The following is a 17,424-nucleotide window of genomic DNA, read 5'->3' on the forward strand; positions in this document are numbered from 1 at the left end:
TTTCTTCACGAAGGAGTACATCTTTTCTATCCATAAATTGCAGCTAGTTGACTGCAGCAGTGAAATGTGTGTAGAGCTTTTCAGATTAAGCATCTCTGAAGAGCAAACTTAAGATGGCGAGGTACCAGTCTAGAGTCAGTGAGTGAGCCAAGGGAAGCTGAAAAACTGACTGGTGGTTGATGGCTTCCATGTTGGCAGAAGAGCAAAGTGTTATATTCCAGGGAGAGCAGCATAATTTTTCAGGTATTGAGGAAAGACAAGCCTGGAATTTTACTCTGCAATGAGTACAAGCAGTGATTTGAGGTTTTTTGGAGGACGCAGGGAAGAGGACTGGCTTATATAAATGTCTCAATACGTAAGAACCATTTCAAATAATTTACAAACCAAAAAAAGTTCTCAAAGATATCTCCAGGAGACTTATTCATTGATACTGTTCTTTTTTGTTAGGTATCTATTCTTTGAATAGAGGCTTTATACAGTGCAGTAATGCACTGCACACTGCATTGAGATAAGAGGACTGACACTATAGTATTTTCAAGCATATATTTTGAAATGTTGTCATCAGAACATATTTTTAAATAGTTGCCTGTTCTGTAAGATACAGATTTTTGAATGGCATGTTTCCCTTCTGTAGTCCTTTATTTTCCTTTGGTCACCCAAAAAGTAAGCACTTTACTCTTTTGAAAGCATTCCTTTGTGTTTTGAAATGAAACCTTCTGTATTTTCTGCTGTTTCAGTAGCGTTTTCAGCTCATAACTTAATTTGATTATTTACTGACCACAGAACATCGTGATCCACCTCCGGTGCTCTGCAAATTCGGTTTTCCTTGCCTTTTAAGAATACAATATTGTTCTTGTCTGTTTGATCTTTATTATGTAAAATGGCAAGAACATTTTGGCATAAATTCAGAATTCAGTTTATTTGTTCAATTTGGGCAGCTCTGTCCTTACACAAGTAGTGGACTCATGGCAACTTTCAGCTGACTGCCATCTTCAACAAAATCATTACCTCTTGCTATGCTTATGTGTCTGACATAAACCAAGCCAGATGACAGAAGTGACTGGCAAGGCTGCCAGCTGTTCTGGGGAATAAACCTTTCATGGGACATGTCTTCTTGTGAATACAGCATTAAAAATCCTATGATGCATATCAGTACCTTTGAATACCTTTCGGATCCCCACTGTCAGCCCTAAAGTAGCTGCTTCTCATGACAAATGACTGATTCTGTGCAGAATCCCCCAATTTTCTATACACAGTCTACTTTTACTTTCAGGAAGGTAACATGGGAGAGGGCATAAGGGCCAAAAACCAAGCATGGAATGTCACCAAATCCAGGGAAATTGGGCTATTCATTTCTGAAACGCTTTTGAATAGATTTGTGCAGGGAGCTGGACTCAATAAAATAGCACCTTGCTTTAGGAGCTCTGTTCCTGATAGCAGTGGAAAAGGAAGGCAGAGCCTTGAGAACCTTCCCAACTGAGAACTGACTATATTTGAATCTTATTTTTTTAAATTAATGAATTCCAGCCTTTGCTAATATTTTTACTAGTAGTTTTTGATGATCATATTACTCTTGCTACTTCATTATAGTAATAATTATTACTCTAGTAGACTCTGCTTAGGGGATTAAGCACCAGGACTTCTGTAGCTAAATATTTGCTTTTGCAGTCACTGACTTTCCCAAAGTCATAAGCAAGAGGTGTGTGTTCTGCTCCTGCCTGAACTCCTGCTGTCAGCTCCACTGGAATGGTAGGCTCTCTAGTCATCTGCCCAGGAGTGAGGCAGGGTGTAGGCTGCACTGGCATCTTGGCTTACATCCCCTGTTAAACAGCACAGTCAAGAGCTCGTTTCAGTGTGTAGTCAGTCTGAATTAACCTCCTTCAGGGAAGACTTCCTTCTGTGGCCCGGCTATTGCAGGAATGAGTGCAGGGAGTTTACATTTCAGCAATCCTTTGCCTGCAGAGTAAATCTCACATGTTTAAGGCAATTTTGTGCTGAAATTGAACAGATAATCTGATGCTGACAGACTGCTGCCAGTTAGCAGAACCATCCAGAAATCTGGGTGTTCATTTTGTAGTTGTAGAGTTGTTCTTGTTAAGCAAGTTTCTTGTTAAAAATGTAGGCAAAGCAGACCTGTGTAAAGAGACATTATTTTCTCAGGAATATATTATTTCGTGTATGACTCTGTTGGTTAGTTTTTAGTCATCCATTGCCCTGGAAGTGAAGAATTTATTTTACCTGACAGAACACAGAAAAATAACCTTTCCTTTGAAAGGATGGGGGCAGATTCTATTTGCTTTTTAGCAGTCATAGCCAAAAAAATCTTTTGTGAGCAACTTTTCCAGTAGAAAAAGACAATTTTTTTTATATGAACAAAAAAAAAAAAGAATACTTGATTATAAAATCAGAGGGATTGAAAGACCAAAATAAGACATTAAACCCAAACCAGCAACATATTTATATACTGTTTGATACTTTTCTAAAAATGGAGAATTGCTGATCTTCCCCACAAATCTAAAAGGTAAGTGTTTTAAGTGCTGTCTTTTCAAATGATGCAGTATCCTCAGGGAGCTAGATGAGAACTCTCATCAGTGTTCTAGAAATTGTTGGTCTAATTACCCAGTAAATCTTCCTTTCATGGATCTCTTTCTCTTTTGAAATCGTGTTGAGCTATGCAAGAAAACCTCTTCCTGCTCACTGGCAGGGAAAATGTAGCTCCATCTCAAGAATCCTCCTCCTTTTGTCTGCCTGCACTACTGCAAGATGGTAGATGAGCGTTTTTCTCCTGGAGAGCAAGCAGATCAGAAGGAAAATAATTTATGACTTTTGTGCATTGTGGCTTCTTACCATATGTGGCTGTATTTTCCCATATAGGATTTTCTGTCTTTGCTAAGGCTAAGAGCATCTTGGAAAAGGTGAGAAAAAGGGGAGGGAAAAGAGGAGTGTGACTGTTTGCTGAGACCCTTCTTAGCTGCTGACCGGGAATCCCTCCCTAAAAGCTGAAAGTACCGTACTTCCACATAAGATTCAAGTTGTCGGAGGACACCACTGAGGGAAGTTTTCTTGAGAAACACCATCTGTATGCTCAAGAATAGGGTGGACTTCCATATCTAAGCATAACACTGTATTTGGACCAAAGTGATAAATATAAAAACTGTCCTGACAAAAACCAGAGGCAGACTGACATCTTGCCCTGTTCGATGACTCTTATAAGAGCCCACTGCCAAGGGTCAGGACTGCTGGTGTGACTGTTGAACAGAAAAAGGGAAACCAGAAACTTTTAATACTCCCTCCCTTTAAATATTTCCTTGCCTGTTCCTTTTCAGTCTTGTGTCCTTCATCTAAATCCAGACCCATTTTGATTGCAGTAAAGGTCGTTACCGCTATAACTGTTTTAATGGCACAGTGTGATCCAGTGAGAGCTGTCCTTTCTCTGGGCATTTGTTCTTCCTCCCTGCAGTTTTCATTGTGCTGCTCTCTGAAGACAGACCCAATTCTCTTATAGCCTGTCTTTGGTCTGCTCTGCTGAGGTATGCTTGAAGGATGGCAAAAGGAGAGTCAGCATCAGGGAGCAAGCTCTTTCGGTAATAATCTCAGCATTTCCTGCATGAATAAGTGAACTTTTATAGAAACAGATAAGTGGGAATCCTAAATTGGTAGAGGGGAAGGTACAGTATGATTTCTCCTTGATGGTATGTGCTCTCTGGAAGGAGTGGTAATACTGGGTTAGCTCATGCCAAACTAACACTCCTAGGGCACAGTAGAGAGAGCCTGCCTTAACTATTGCATGGTCTTCTTTCATTTTAGGTCAAATGGAGATTAAAAATATCACTTTTTTGAAAGTTAACAATGAACGTTATCTTAGAATAACTTTGAAATAAAGGCATTAGAAAAATAGTCTGGATTAGGAACTGCTGCTAGTTCCATTACCTAAATAGAACATCACCTAAACACATTTTCTAGAGTATATTTAAGGTCATTAATTGTTGTGATGCATGAGGAATGCAGGAATACTTTCTGTCCAATTATATTTTGAATTATTTGAGGTAAGCAGAGTCTTTAAATCCAGTGAGATTTCTGGAAGTAGGTGAAAATGGAAAAAAGTATTTTTTCCTACTTCATACAGAACACTAACTTTTATTGCAGGTTTACACAGAAACCTGCAGAGCTGTCATGCTGAGGGTACATGCAGTTAATGTATTTCTTTTCTGACCTGCAACAGAGGGAGCATCTGTTTTGGAAAGTGCTTTATTTGTGGATATACCTGTGACAGTGAAGTCCTTGTACTTAGTTTTCCAGTGCAATACCAATAACGTGTGTGTGGTGTATCAACAGTGTCCAGCTGGATGTAAGTGGTAACTGCTTTCCATACAGTCACCTTTCATAAGTTAGCTCTTGAACAGGCAGCCCTGTGTTGCATGTGATGAAACTTGCTGTGCATAAATGAAAAATTGAAGAAGGAATGCTCTTCTTATAATGACAGCAGTCTGGTGAACCAAAGCTCTTTAATTGACAACTTAGTATCTCTTTCCTTCAGTAAACTTCTTTTTTCCCTTGGTGCTGTTCTGTTTCCAGTCTTTGTAGTGAACCATATTGGCATTTAGGCCAACAAGTTGTTTTTTTTTTAAGAAATCATATGTGTAAACCTGTTACCTCTGAGAAGCAGCTAAGGAATTTGGGTTAAAGGAGGCTGATGGGTGACTTTATTGCTCTCTGCAACTTCATGAGGAGGGGAAATGGAGAGGGAGGTGCTGAGCTCTTCTCCCTAGGATCCTACAACAGGATGTTTAGGAATGGTTCAAAGCTGTGCCAGGGGAGGTTCAGACTGGATGTTAGGAAGCATTTCTTCGCTGAGAGGAGGGTTAAACATGGGAACAGGCTTCCTTGAGAGATGGTTAATGCCCCAAGCCTATCAGTGGTTAAGAGGCATTTGGACAATGCCCTTAACACCATGCTTTAGCTTTCGGTCAGCCCTGAAGTGGTCATACGGTTGGGCTGGATGATTCTTGTAGGTCCCTTCCAACTGAAATAGTCTGTTCTATCAGGAATTTAATTAATAAAGCATTTAAAACAATAAGGTTGACACAAGAAACAGTAAATATTTACAAAACTTGAGTTATATGTAGTATTTAATTATTCTTTTATTGTTGGTAAATAATTTAACACTTCTCAGATAGACCTCCTGCATATTGACAGTAAATACTGTTATTGCTGTATTTCTATCTTGTGATATGTTATTCCAACAGGAGTACCAAAAAATACTTAAATGTAAATAACAAATTAATTCCCTCCCCAGCTAGTGTTTTAGTAGATAGTTTTTAGTGAGGACAACAGTTTGCAGATTTAGTTTCCTAACATTTTCTATAAATTCCAGCTTTCTTTCCTCTTATAACACTCCTAGTCACATTAGGGTGCAGAGTGGTTCTTTACCTGAGTGAATATGGAGAGCCCACACCATGGCTCAGATCAGGTGAAGCTTTAGTTACTGTGACTGATCACTGCTCATGCAGACGTGTTCAGAGAAGGTGTTAAAAGATAACTTGTAAAAATGAGACAAAACAAATGGAACCATTGCTTCTAAGTATATATTCTCTAGATCATATGATCTGATGAGAAGGATAAGGGAGGGGAAGGATGTTCAAAGTCAAACAGCTGCTCTTTATTCTGGAGTACTAGAATGAGTCTTTCATATCAATCCACATATCCCATTTCCAGTCATGCTGCTGTTTCCTCTCTCCCCCAGATTTGTACCAAACTTTCCTGTGTTTTCCAAATGTCTTTGACCCTCAACTGGCAAATAAAAACCCACAAGTTTAGAAAATTTGCCTGTAGCATCAAGACAGAATTATTTGAGTTACATAGCCTTAATATAAATGGAAAAGCAGTTTAGTTATTTGCTACCTTCTTTTTGTTCTGGACAAATGCATATTTTTCAAACTGTTTAAACTGAACTGTTGACAGATTAGTTTCCTGTTTGGCATGACAAATTTGTTCATTATAACAAAATCTATTACCTCTGTTTTGTTATTCTTTTAGTAAGGATTTACTTGCTGTGCTTTGCTTAAGTGTTATATAAATACATGTTGACTCTTTTTGATGTTGTTTGTTTGTTTGTTTGTTTTTTCCCCTTTAATGATATCTCTGCTCTTAGTAATAAGATAATGTTGTGATAATTGTTTTTGCTAACTTCCAAAATACAGCTAGATAGTTTCACTGCTGTGTGTTGGACAGGTTTGCTCTGTTTCCTCCGGTTACAAAGGAGTTCTCCCTTCTGCTCACTACTCCAGGGCTCAGCAGGCAAGGGAAGCATTTTGTGTTTTTTGTCTAGGAGGCAGTGAAGTGATTTAACTGGAATTGAGTTCCTTCCAGGGTATGTGCTGCAGGGCAAGCATGGCAATACACGTGCATTTTTTATGAGGTGGCAGCCTGTGTTTTCTCATGCTTGCAGAGTAAGTTTAGATACATGGGGCAGCTTCAGATGTACAGAGGAAGGATTGTACTGTTCAGTAAAAAAATATTTTGGCAGATATATATATTTTATGTCTCATATTCATTGTCTAGCAAACATTCAAAAAACCCACTTCCTTAAATCTGTGCAATTTGTTAGTACAAAATCTGTCATGTTTGCTGTAGCTAAGAGAATATAGATTTTTTGGTTAAAATAAATGCTTTGGTTTTAAATCCAGCTATAGATTTTCAGACACAGTGTCCCCAGCTTGCTAGTATGTTTTATCTGCAGTGAGAAAACTGGAGAAATTGCAAAATTTAGTCTGCCCATATTCACTCTGGAGTTCTTTTCAGAGAAAGATTAGATGATGAAGCATAACTTCGGAGCTTGCCTTTATACAATATAGATTTCCTGAGGTTATTTTTTAATTTTTTCTTTCTAGTTTTCTTCCATGCTTTTTGTCAGTTATAAACAGGTATTTCTGTGGTTTCTCTCTAGAGAGTATTCTGGGGGATCAAATAATTTACTCGTTTGTGAATATTATTGGGAAAGAAAGGGGAGGAAGCTGGTTTTTGAAAAGGATGCACTAATATGAAAGCAGCTTGGCTGTCTGTCCACCTCTAGTCGAATCTTGGACAAAGAGAGTTTCTTAGTCCTTTGTCTTTCTCTGTAAAGTTTTCCTAGAAATCCTGGAGAGAAAATGCATATGCAGATGTATTACAGAATTGAGAAAAAAGTAGCAGCTGAAAAAATGGAACAGTTATTAATATTGAGTATGGCTGAAGTAGAGGGAATTACAACGGATGGTAGCTGGAATTAATACAAGGGATGAAGTGGAGAGGCATGGGAATGTTGCCTTTGCAGTAGGCATGAAAGGTAATGGGGAAGGCTCTGGGAAAAAAACAATCAGGTTTCTTTTTCCATATGTGATTTCACAAGAGATCTCATGAATATTGAACTTTAATGAAAAGATGAACCTCAACCTTGTCAATTTTTCCCTCACACAAGTTTGTTTGGAATTGCTGAAGGTTTGGATTTTCTTCACAGTTCCTTGATATTCTGCAGTCTTTTTAACTTTTCCAGTTTCAGTCTGAAGACATTACAGATGAGAGTTCTGGTGTGTCTTCAAGGTAACTACAGCATTCTGAAATAGTACAGTTGTGTTGAAAATAAGTAGTTTTTCACACTGTGAATAAAAAATGGATGTGTGCATGGTGTTTACATGACCAGCATGCACTAATACGAAAAAGAAAACTACTCGTGCAGGTACATTAAAGAGAATGAATTCTAACAGTTTTGTCAGATTTATTATTTCAGAAGAAATTATATTGTAGGGTATGGTAGCATTGTTGAAAGTAAAATGATTTATATGGATTAGCACATGATGGGTGGTTGTAGGGTTTTTTAGTTGCTTTGTTGGGTTGTTATTGGTTTGGGGTTTGTTCCTATTATTATTATTGTCATCACTGTCATTATTGTCTTGAAGTGCATGTGTTGTGTCCTTTCCCTGTCCATTTAGGAAAATTCCTCCGGCTGTTGTGAGTAATGTAACTTCATCTTTGTATCTTATGATTTAAGAGTTAAGAAATTTGAAATAGTGTAACAAAGGGACTTTTTCATCTTTCTGCTACAATATGGTGAAGGAAATCTGGTAGCATCATTTTAATAAACAGGTCAGCATCACTGAAAAGAACCCTTCTGAGAAACAGAATTCTGTTATGTGCCAAATGTAAAATTAATGATGCTATAACTGCACGAACACTGAAGGCTCATTTTGATACTCTACCTAATCCTTCTTAGTGACCAAACCCCATAATGTGCAATATGTGTAATTTATACTTAGATATGAAGACAGTGTTTAAATGCTATATCTTGTATATGCTTATGTAGTAGATGTGCTTTGAATTGATCACTTAATAGACAAAAATCTCTTCCATCACTTAAGACCCTAGCAGAGGTTTTGCCAATCTGCACTATACAAAGCTGCAGATTTTCTCATATGCTGCTTTCTGACAGGCCTTAGAAGAGATCCAGCTTTTTTCTCTCGAATAGATCAGGAATGGTCTGCATTCAAGCTCTGTCCACTTAACTGAAAGTTGTTCCAGGCAGGATGTTGCTAGCTCAGTGGTTTGGTAGAGTTGCAGTCAAAATCAAATGACGTTTGCTTATTTCTTTAATTTCCACCCCCCTTTTAAAACATATTCCTAAAAGTACTTCACCATTAGCTGAGTCATTTGTCGTTTTTAAATTTCAGTTACAAATGGCTAATGTGAATCCCCAGTGCCTGACTCATCTTACAGAAGTGGCAAAGACAAAGCACCAAAACTTTCTTCCTGAGTAACATTCCTTTTTTTCTCAAACTTGTTCTTGAAGGCATTATCTCCTGAGTTGCTTTTCTGTCACTTGCATATACTAGAGTTGCTTTGGTCTTTCTCATCTGTGACAAGAGCTTAAAATTAGGGTCTTGCTGTGTTCCTGGTTTAGCCTATTAGACAGCTTATAAAATTAGTCCATTTACTTGTGAGAGACAGCTGAGTGCAGAACTGTAAGAGGCATAAAGAAATTAACCCTAAACAAGTGGGAAGTAAGGAAATATAATTACTAATAAACCCTGAAATTACTGGGGTTTTCTCTTTCTTCTCATGTGCTTCTTGTGGTACTTATAAATGACTTCCCAAATTTTTTTTTGTTAGACAGTTATTCCCACAACCTTGTGCTATTCAGATGGTAAAAATAAAAATACTTTCTTGCTTTGATTTAACTCCATATTTTGGTCCCAGCCGCTGCTTTATGTATAATAAAAAGTTATATGGGGAAGAAGGAATTGATTAGTATTTTAATGATATGATTGGACTCTTCCAAAAGCAGCCATATTGAAAATAAAATTTGAGTTTGTTAAAAAAGAACAACAGGAAAAAAACAAACCAAAAAACTTATCCACCCCCCCAATAACCCTAGTAGTCTGTCATAAGCACTGAAAGCCTCATGCTCTGAGTATAACTTGAATATTTGTTTAAATATTTCAATATTACTCCAAAGATCTGAGTGGATTAAAAAGGATGGCATATGTGGAAGTGTGCTCATTTCTCACTCATAAGTCTGTGAAGTCCTAGAGTATCAGGAAAAGGTATATTTTAATTTATTTCTACGGAGTTTCTTTCTTTGCTAAACTCTGTTTGGATTCTGGTCCATAGATTGCTTTCTTTGTAGCAATGGCAGCTCAAATGCAGAGTTTCCATTTCCCTGTCACAGCACCATCTTGTTCAGGCTCTTCATTCTGAGGGACCCATTTGGGTGGCCTCAGGCTGAGCTGGATTAAGTAACAAATCTGATGGAGAAACCTGTTCTCAACCCCTGCAGCTGCATCAGGACTCTGTTGCTGTTTTCCCAGCAGCCTCATGCATTCCTGTGCTAGCAGAGTACAGTGTTGTAAAGGTACCAGAAACACTTTTCAATGAGGAAAAGGGAGAGATTGTGATACCTGCTGTCTCTACTGCTCTGATGGAGAGTGCATGTCCTCTGTGTTGCTGGATAATTATGAATACTTATTTGGGGGAAAAAAGAATCCGCTGGACTGTTCACAAAGATCTTGTCAGTCTTCATGTGGGATGTATATTTTCAAAAGTGGTAATTCAGGTTTTCAGGGGAGGCAGCCAATAACAAGCTGTGGTCTGCACACAGTTGAGGTCAAATGTAGAGCTGCCATGTTTTCTAATGGAGCAAGATTTCACCCCTGACTTCCAGTGCTGCTAGACCTCAGGACCTGCAGCTGCCAAGAAAGAACAAGAGTTCCTCAAACATTCTATGATTCTGTGATATTCATTAATTTTCCCTCCTCAGCCTCGGGCCATGATTGCACATTCATCAGGCTCATGTCCTTTTGGCACATAGCTCAGAAGCAGGGTACCATCGGCTAGTGTAAAAATTTTCAATGTTTTTCAGTAGTCTGGGGATTTAAATTTATAATTGTGATTTCATATGATGTGCAACTTCATATGGAAAAGCCTCTTTAGTTTTTCAGTTTGATTGAGAATATGTTAATCCTTTTTGTTTCCATTTTTTTGTGCCATTATGTTGGATAATAATGGCTTTGTTTAATTTGTGTGACATTAATTTTTGGGGAAAACTGACATGCGATAGTATGGTAAAGCAAAACCTGCTTTGTCCAGGTTGACATTTTGGCTCTGGCTGATTTCTGTATTAGCTGATGTTTACAGAGAGACAGGAGAGGAATTCATCTTGGTTTTGAGTGGAGATGCATGGAAAAAGCACTGTTCATTTATGCCATGCATTCAGATACGTTTTTCAGTTTGCAGTATTCAAAAGAAATTTCAGGATTTTGGGAGAGAGTGAAACAGGGTTATTTGTCTGTACAGATTGATTCATTATGTTATCTTTTTCCCAGAATTTGGGATTTCTTTTTCTGTCTTTAACACATCTGTATATGATGATCATATTTCACAGACTCATTGAATAAGCTTAGAATTAAAGTTTGCTAGTGAATTAAAGGTAGAAGTGGGTTGACTGATTATTCCTTGTAACTCTCAAATAATGGAATTGATTGATGCTGCCCTTTAGTGTGACCCAGTGTAACACCACATAATTATGTGGCATCAATACTCACAAAAATAAGAAGATGGCATCCTGAAGATGGGAATGAGAAAAAACAGGATAATGGTAGAGGAGGGCTCATGGAGACTGTCTGCAACAGGCTGGTGGTGCTTTTCTGGCTGCAGCTTTTATCATTAAGCTGGAAAGCACAAATGAAAGGATTACATTAGGAGCCTGTAAAGATTTCAGCCTGTCACTGTTGGTGCACGCCTGTCTCTCGTTCTCCCAAATACAGTGTTCCTGCATACGTCTGCGTTTGCCTCCAGCTCAGCACTCTGCTCTTTTTCGGTGCCTTTCATCTGCTGCGAATGGCTTCAAAGTGGCTGCTGACCAGCAGGTTGTCTCCGTGCAGGGCAAGGTCTCCTGTCTTCCACTGAGATCTCAATTGAGCTTCCAGCTACTGATCTGCTCAATCACCAGGTGCAAGCAGCCACTGATGTCTGATAGTTAATAAGCATTTGCTGCTAATCAGCTACTGCAAAATGCATCTAGGGCCAGGTACAGCAGTGGCTCAGTAGCAGCAGCTGATCAGAGGTCTTGGAAATAACTGGTTTTCTCCTGGGAGGGGAACAGAGATAGGGCTAGTTAATTGCCCGGTGGTAGCTGTGATTTGAAACACTGATTATCTGTGGTTACCAGTGGTGATCTTCTAATTCCAGCGTAAATGGAGCAGCACTGGTGATCTGGAGCCGGGACCAAGTAGAGAACTTCATGGTTTAAGGGATACTGAGCAAGCTGTAAGCAATGAACTTGACTGCGCGCCATGAACACCAGGCACTGAGCAGGTTCTGCTTACCTACCAGCTTTTGTCTGACAAGATAGGAACAGGGACACTGCTTTGGTATAGTGTTCTCTGCTCTCCATTTTACACCCTGTCTTTTCCTTCAAAAATTCCCAGGCCAACTGTCTCTGGGCTACCCAGCATGCAAAGGTGAGCTAGTCCAGTGCTGTCCTTGTGGGCTGCTAGGCCAATAAGAGGCAACCTTTCTGGGCTGTCACTCTGGTCTCTCTTGTACAGAGAAGGGAGGCAAATTCTCACCTACCTAATGTAGCAGGATGCATCTGGTGGTGGGGCTGTGTGTTGATTGGGCTTGCCATAAAACACAGAAAGGACAGGTTGAGCAAGGACAGATTGAGCTAATATATGGTACAAGGGCAGGCTAGCAATTAGATGAAGATTGTTTGCAGCCTTGTGTTTCAGTTTTGGTCTTCTGTGGCAAGGTCTAACATTAACTTTCACACCTCTGGCAGACAAGCTTTGTGCTATCTAAAATATTACTGTCAAAAATCCTCTGTATTGACACTCTAATTGGAAGGATGTTTTTCTCTAAAAACTAGCAACTGCTAAGAGGCTCAGAAGAGTAATTCAGGCTGTTACCTGCACTTTATTCTGCAGATGCCCTTTTACGTACTATAAATCCTAACCTGCCCAAAGGAGCTCTTTAAATTGTGTTATGAGCTTAGTTTAAGTCAGTTTGACATTCTTTGAACAGAAGTATTATGTGAGGTTGATGGTCTGTATTCCTGTACTTCAGCTCAGAACTTGAAATTCATCTCTGCCCAAGCACACATGGTTTAAAATGCTTAGCAAATGAATATTTTATTAAGTAGCTGTGGCCAATTGCTGCAGGATGGCCTTTGATAAGCTTCATAGCCAAGCGGCGTTGGCTGTGTTGGCAGAGCCCTCTGGTGGGAGCTCAGCCTGTGCCAGCAGCAATTGGTCCTGCGGGCAGTGCCACCCGCTTCTCCCAAACACCATCAGCCAGACCTCTCTGGCTCTGTGGTATCCTACCAGCTGACAGCTCAAGTGCTCAAGGGGCTGCTCTTTATCTCACAGAGCCTGTGGAGTGCACTTGGCTGATGGTGTGCTATAAGTGCTTATATAATTTTAGGTGTTGATTTGCAAAAAAAAAAGTACTGCTTAGTAAAAGTAACTGACTTAATTAGACACCCAGTGGGACGTTTCTAAGTCAAGAGCCACAGTTCCATTTCTGTTGGTCAGTAATGCTTCTGCTAATCAAGGTAGTTGAAGAAAGGGCTTTTGTGTTTTAAAATTCCAACTTACTGAGCATGAAGGAGAAATGTTATTACACTTGTCTAACCTAATAGTATTCAAACCAGAATGTGCGAACAGGTCTTGTAATCTGGTTAGATCCCTAAAGTGTTGATATAATGCAGGCCAATAACTCCACTGCAGGAAATCCAGATGTTTGAGATTGTTGCACAAGTAATGCAGTAGTAATAAAGGGTCTTTTTTTCCTCCTCACATGCTAGCCAGAGTTTTTCCATTGATTTGAAACACTCACAACTGTGCACAGTATTTTATCTTCATTAAAATAAAAAAAGAGGAATATGTATCATAGCTTAGAAAAGGCTTTTGCCTGTGGTGGTCAGAACCCCTTTCTGATGAAGTTGGAGAGTGGTGGCAAGTCAAAGGCAGTCATATTTTGTCATTTTACTTGTTTTTTGATGAAATTTTTTCTTACGACAGACATACGAATTTTTTCAAAAGCTAAATTAACCTTCATGGCCTGTATTTGAAATGCCATTTCACCTTTGCTTTGAACTTACCTACTCCATCACTGGGGTACAGCAACATAGAACTGCTCTGTTAAGAGACCCATCATGAGAGGCAGTTGCATGGTGGAACTCCTTGCTTCAGGTTGTTGTGAATTCCCAAAGTTGAACATGTTTCAGAAAGCAGTTAAACACACTTGTTAAAGGAGGAATCACCAGTATGATGAGATGCAGATACTGCCTTTGAAAATTCCCTAGCTACATCCAAGGGAATGGGGCAGAAGTGCATGGTTATGTGTACTCACTCTCTTCCTCCTTATCCTTGGGTGAAGGCAGGATGCTGAAATAAACGGGGCTGCTTAAGCAGAGGGCTGGTTTTGTGGTTCATGTCACCCTCTGCTGTTAACTGGAGGAGCTGTGATGAGGGGAGTACCAAGCTCTTTTCAATGGATGAGGACTCACCCTCCTTCTGCAGCCTAGAGATGTTCTTTGTTGAGGGATGTTGTTTTCAGACGAACCTTCCAGCTTACCTGCAGTCTTATCTGGCATTTTCCATGGTCGAGTGGCTTTCCTCACCTGTAATGAGTTTCACTGGAGACTTATTACAATTATACATAGGAGGCAGCACAAAGGTTTTTATTTCTTGCATGATAGCTTCTTCTTCCTGTTTTTTTAATAGCGTTGTGGTTAGAGGCTTTAATTCTCTGGCAGATGGTAATGCAGTATGTTTTTCAAGCCCTGTACCTTTTGACTCTAGGATATACCCTAGATATACCTCTAGGATATACCCTTTGCTCTGTGACTTTATAAAGCTTCTAAAAAAGCTAGTTTCAGCATTGAAATTCCCTTCCATTTTTATTGCACAATATCCTCATGATTCAGCTTTGTAGAATACTGTTTTACTTCTATAGGTTATTTTGTCCCATGCTCTTTTTAATATATTAACATGCAGTTTTAAGCCTGTGATGCAACAACCCCTGTGAGTTGTCTATTTTTACTCAGAATTTCAAATGTAAATGTTGCTTTAACATTACTATTGGTTATCTCTAATCTCGATCTCAAAACAAAATCTGTTGGAGAGTTCATCCTCTTTTGTCTGTGCTTTTATTTCAAATGTAATTTTTGTATTTTCAAATGTGGAAAGTGGCTGATGATATAATATCTGTGCTGGGTTTTTTTTTTTTTTTAGTAATCCTTGCTCTTCTAAAGAACTTGGTAAAGTCTAATATTACCATTCAAATAGGCAGGTGAGAGCTTTTGATGATCAGTAATTTGTACCTTTTCAAAAGCCGCACTGCCTTGCTTTGTCTTGGAATTTATTATGCTTCCCAAGTATAATGTGACATACTGAATAGGGCAGGGGGTGGGGACATTGTCTTCAGCTGACATGCTGTTATCAGCGGGACTGTGTTTCTGGACACAAGATTTCGCAGTCATTGGTTGTCCGAAGAAAGCCTTTCCATCTGAGGATTGGACAAGAAGATGCGTCAATTTGCTGTCCGTCTCCAAGGTACTGGTGATGCTGCCTCCACAAGCTGGCTAACGTCACAGCTCCATCACCCAGCGGGGTGTGGGCTTTTTTCTCCTCTTCTCTGTTTTAATTCTGTATTTGCTTCCTACTGCATTTCTTAATCTGTCTTCTGCCAAATGCTAACAGCATGATATTTTGCAATCATTTAGGTGAATACAAGAAGGACGAACTCCTGGAAGCTGCTAGGTGAGTGCTGCTTAGAATATAAAGCATATTTTGGGGGTGGAAACAGGCGAGGAAAAGGGATTTTTAAAATAGTAATGTTTTGTCATTGCCTTTCCATGAAATGATGCAAGCAAGCCACTTCATTAGCATAAATCTCTTCAGACTTTACAGTCTGGTACAAATATAAAAGCCTGTTTATGTAATTGAAATCCCCCACTATGGTGGTTAGAAGGTTAATATTGAGTTTTTGCTTTAAGCTGCTTAAATCCTCTTTATCGTTTTGTGACTGTTCTTTTTAGGGGCAATTTAAATATTGGAATATTTCTTTTCTTTTGGTTTTTACTGCTGCCATAGGATGTATTTTGAAAATAAGCTTTATCAGAACAGAGCATATGGAAGCCTATACAAAAGGTGTAAAGTTCAGTCATATATTACAAACGTGCTTTTCATCTTTCCTTCTGACTGCACAAGACCATTTTATATAGACTGTTAACCCTTCTGAAAAACTGCTGGGTATTGGTATGTAGTTGTTTCAAATGTTATGGGCCATATGCTATGAAAATATGTTAAATCCAGAACATTTATTTCAGCAAATGGCTTTCAGAGGATCTGTAAAATTACATAAAGAAAATATAAAATGAGGCTAAGGAGAGAAATCGAGGTGTTTGTGCGTGATCTTTTGTAATACATTTAATTGCAAATTTAGCATTCTTTTCAGTATTTACCCTTGGTTTTGAAATGTTCGGAAGATTCTTTAGCCATCTGACATTCTCCCTGGCAGAGTACAAATTTCAATATGTTATACTTTGCAAAATACCTGCTAAGGATCAGGATATCAAAGAACTCTGTCCTTTTTTCCCCCCCTTTTCCACAATCTTCTCTTCTCCATTTACAGGAGTGGTAATGAAGAAAAACTGATGGCTTTACTGACTCCTTTAAATGTGAACTGCCATGCAAGTGATGGGCGTAAGGTAAGTTAATGCCTGCTTCGTGTTTCAGTTGTTCAAGAAAGACCAATTTAAGCATATTGGTAAGCATAGGTGTATAAACCAAGAGAGTGTATGAGGGAAAAACCTGCGATGCCTTTGCACTGTAAAATTAAATGCTGTTATACTTGACACGGGCAGTTGTGACAGTCAGCAGACATGGATTCTGTGTGTGTCTTTTAAATGTCAAACCCTGGTGTACATGTAAAATGAAACTTTAAGACCTTTTCTAAGAAAATGAAAATATACTGTTTCAGATAAATAAAATAACTAAGGAAGGAAAGTTATTGCTTGTATTTGAACATTGAGTGAGGTGGTTGATATTCGGCTTTGCTCCTAATGCCCTGCCACATAGACTAGTACTATATTGCTATGCTTAACACCTTCTGCATTTTCTTAAATTTGACGGTATTGAGTTGACTTTCTCTGGCAGGGATGTTTGAATGAGTTAAATTAAGGATTATGTTGAAACTGGAGGAGGAAAGAACATACGGAGTGAGAAGCAGATCCTATGATTTTTGATGTTTTAGACATCAAGATGATAGTCTGTCTAGACTGTTGGATTTACAAATGTTGGTTATTTTTATTTTTTTTTTTACTGTGCACCAGAATATTCTTAATAGTCATCTGTTAAACAAGTCTCTCACATGTAACAGTACCTCTCACTTTTGGAGAGAAAAGCATAGGAGTGTTTTCTTTTATAGTTTTCTTTATTTTGGTGAAGCATGTTCAAGCATAATATAAACCTCTGCCCATTCTGGAGTTGTTGTGGAACAGCTAAGTTCCACTGAAATCAATGAAGATAGGCCAGTTTATGCTTCCTTTTGATTAAAAAGTACATTGTTGCTGAATATAAAAAATACAGCTCCATTGTACAGAAATTCCTGTTTTTTTCACATATTAAAATGTTTTCTCAGTTGTAATGCCTATGATACATACTACGTGACAGGAAACCCAGCCCGTTTTTTGCTTGTTTACACTTATCACTCATTGAAAGTTTATACATCTCTCAGGTTTGGAAAACAATTAATTTTATGATTTGAGGCCGGGCAAATGAACAAGGGCTTTTTTTAGTTTAGCAGTATTGGAACTGATAAAACACTTCCTATGTTATAAGATTAAACATATTGCCCATATTTGTTCAATTTCTTTTTTTAAAGACTTTG

General features: G+C 38.7%; 1 protein-coding gene across 2 annotated transcripts in view; it reads left to right on the plus strand.

Annotated features, from left to right (window-relative positions):
• The window catches only part of TNKS (tankyrase), a 137,940-nt gene that overhangs the window by 57,922 nt on the left and 62,594 nt on the right, over nucleotides 1–17,424 (plus strand). For both annotated transcript variants that reach the window (XM_051790678.1, XM_051790677.1), the window contains 2 exons: nucleotides 15,257–15,293; nucleotides 16,168–16,243. In XM_051790678.1, coding sequence (XP_051646638.1) covers nucleotides 15,257–15,293; nucleotides 16,168–16,243 — 113 coding nt within the window. The remainder of the gene's footprint in view (nucleotides 1–15,256; nucleotides 15,294–16,167; nucleotides 16,244–17,424) is intronic.

Source organism: Manacus candei, unplaced genomic scaffold (assembly GCF_025592945.1).
Source record: "Manacus candei isolate 608988 ecotype Guabito, Panama unplaced genomic scaffold, ASM2559294v1 h1tg000028l, whole genome shotgun sequence".
Classification (NCBI taxonomy): Eukaryota; Metazoa; Chordata; class Aves; order Passeriformes; family Pipridae; genus Manacus; species Manacus candei.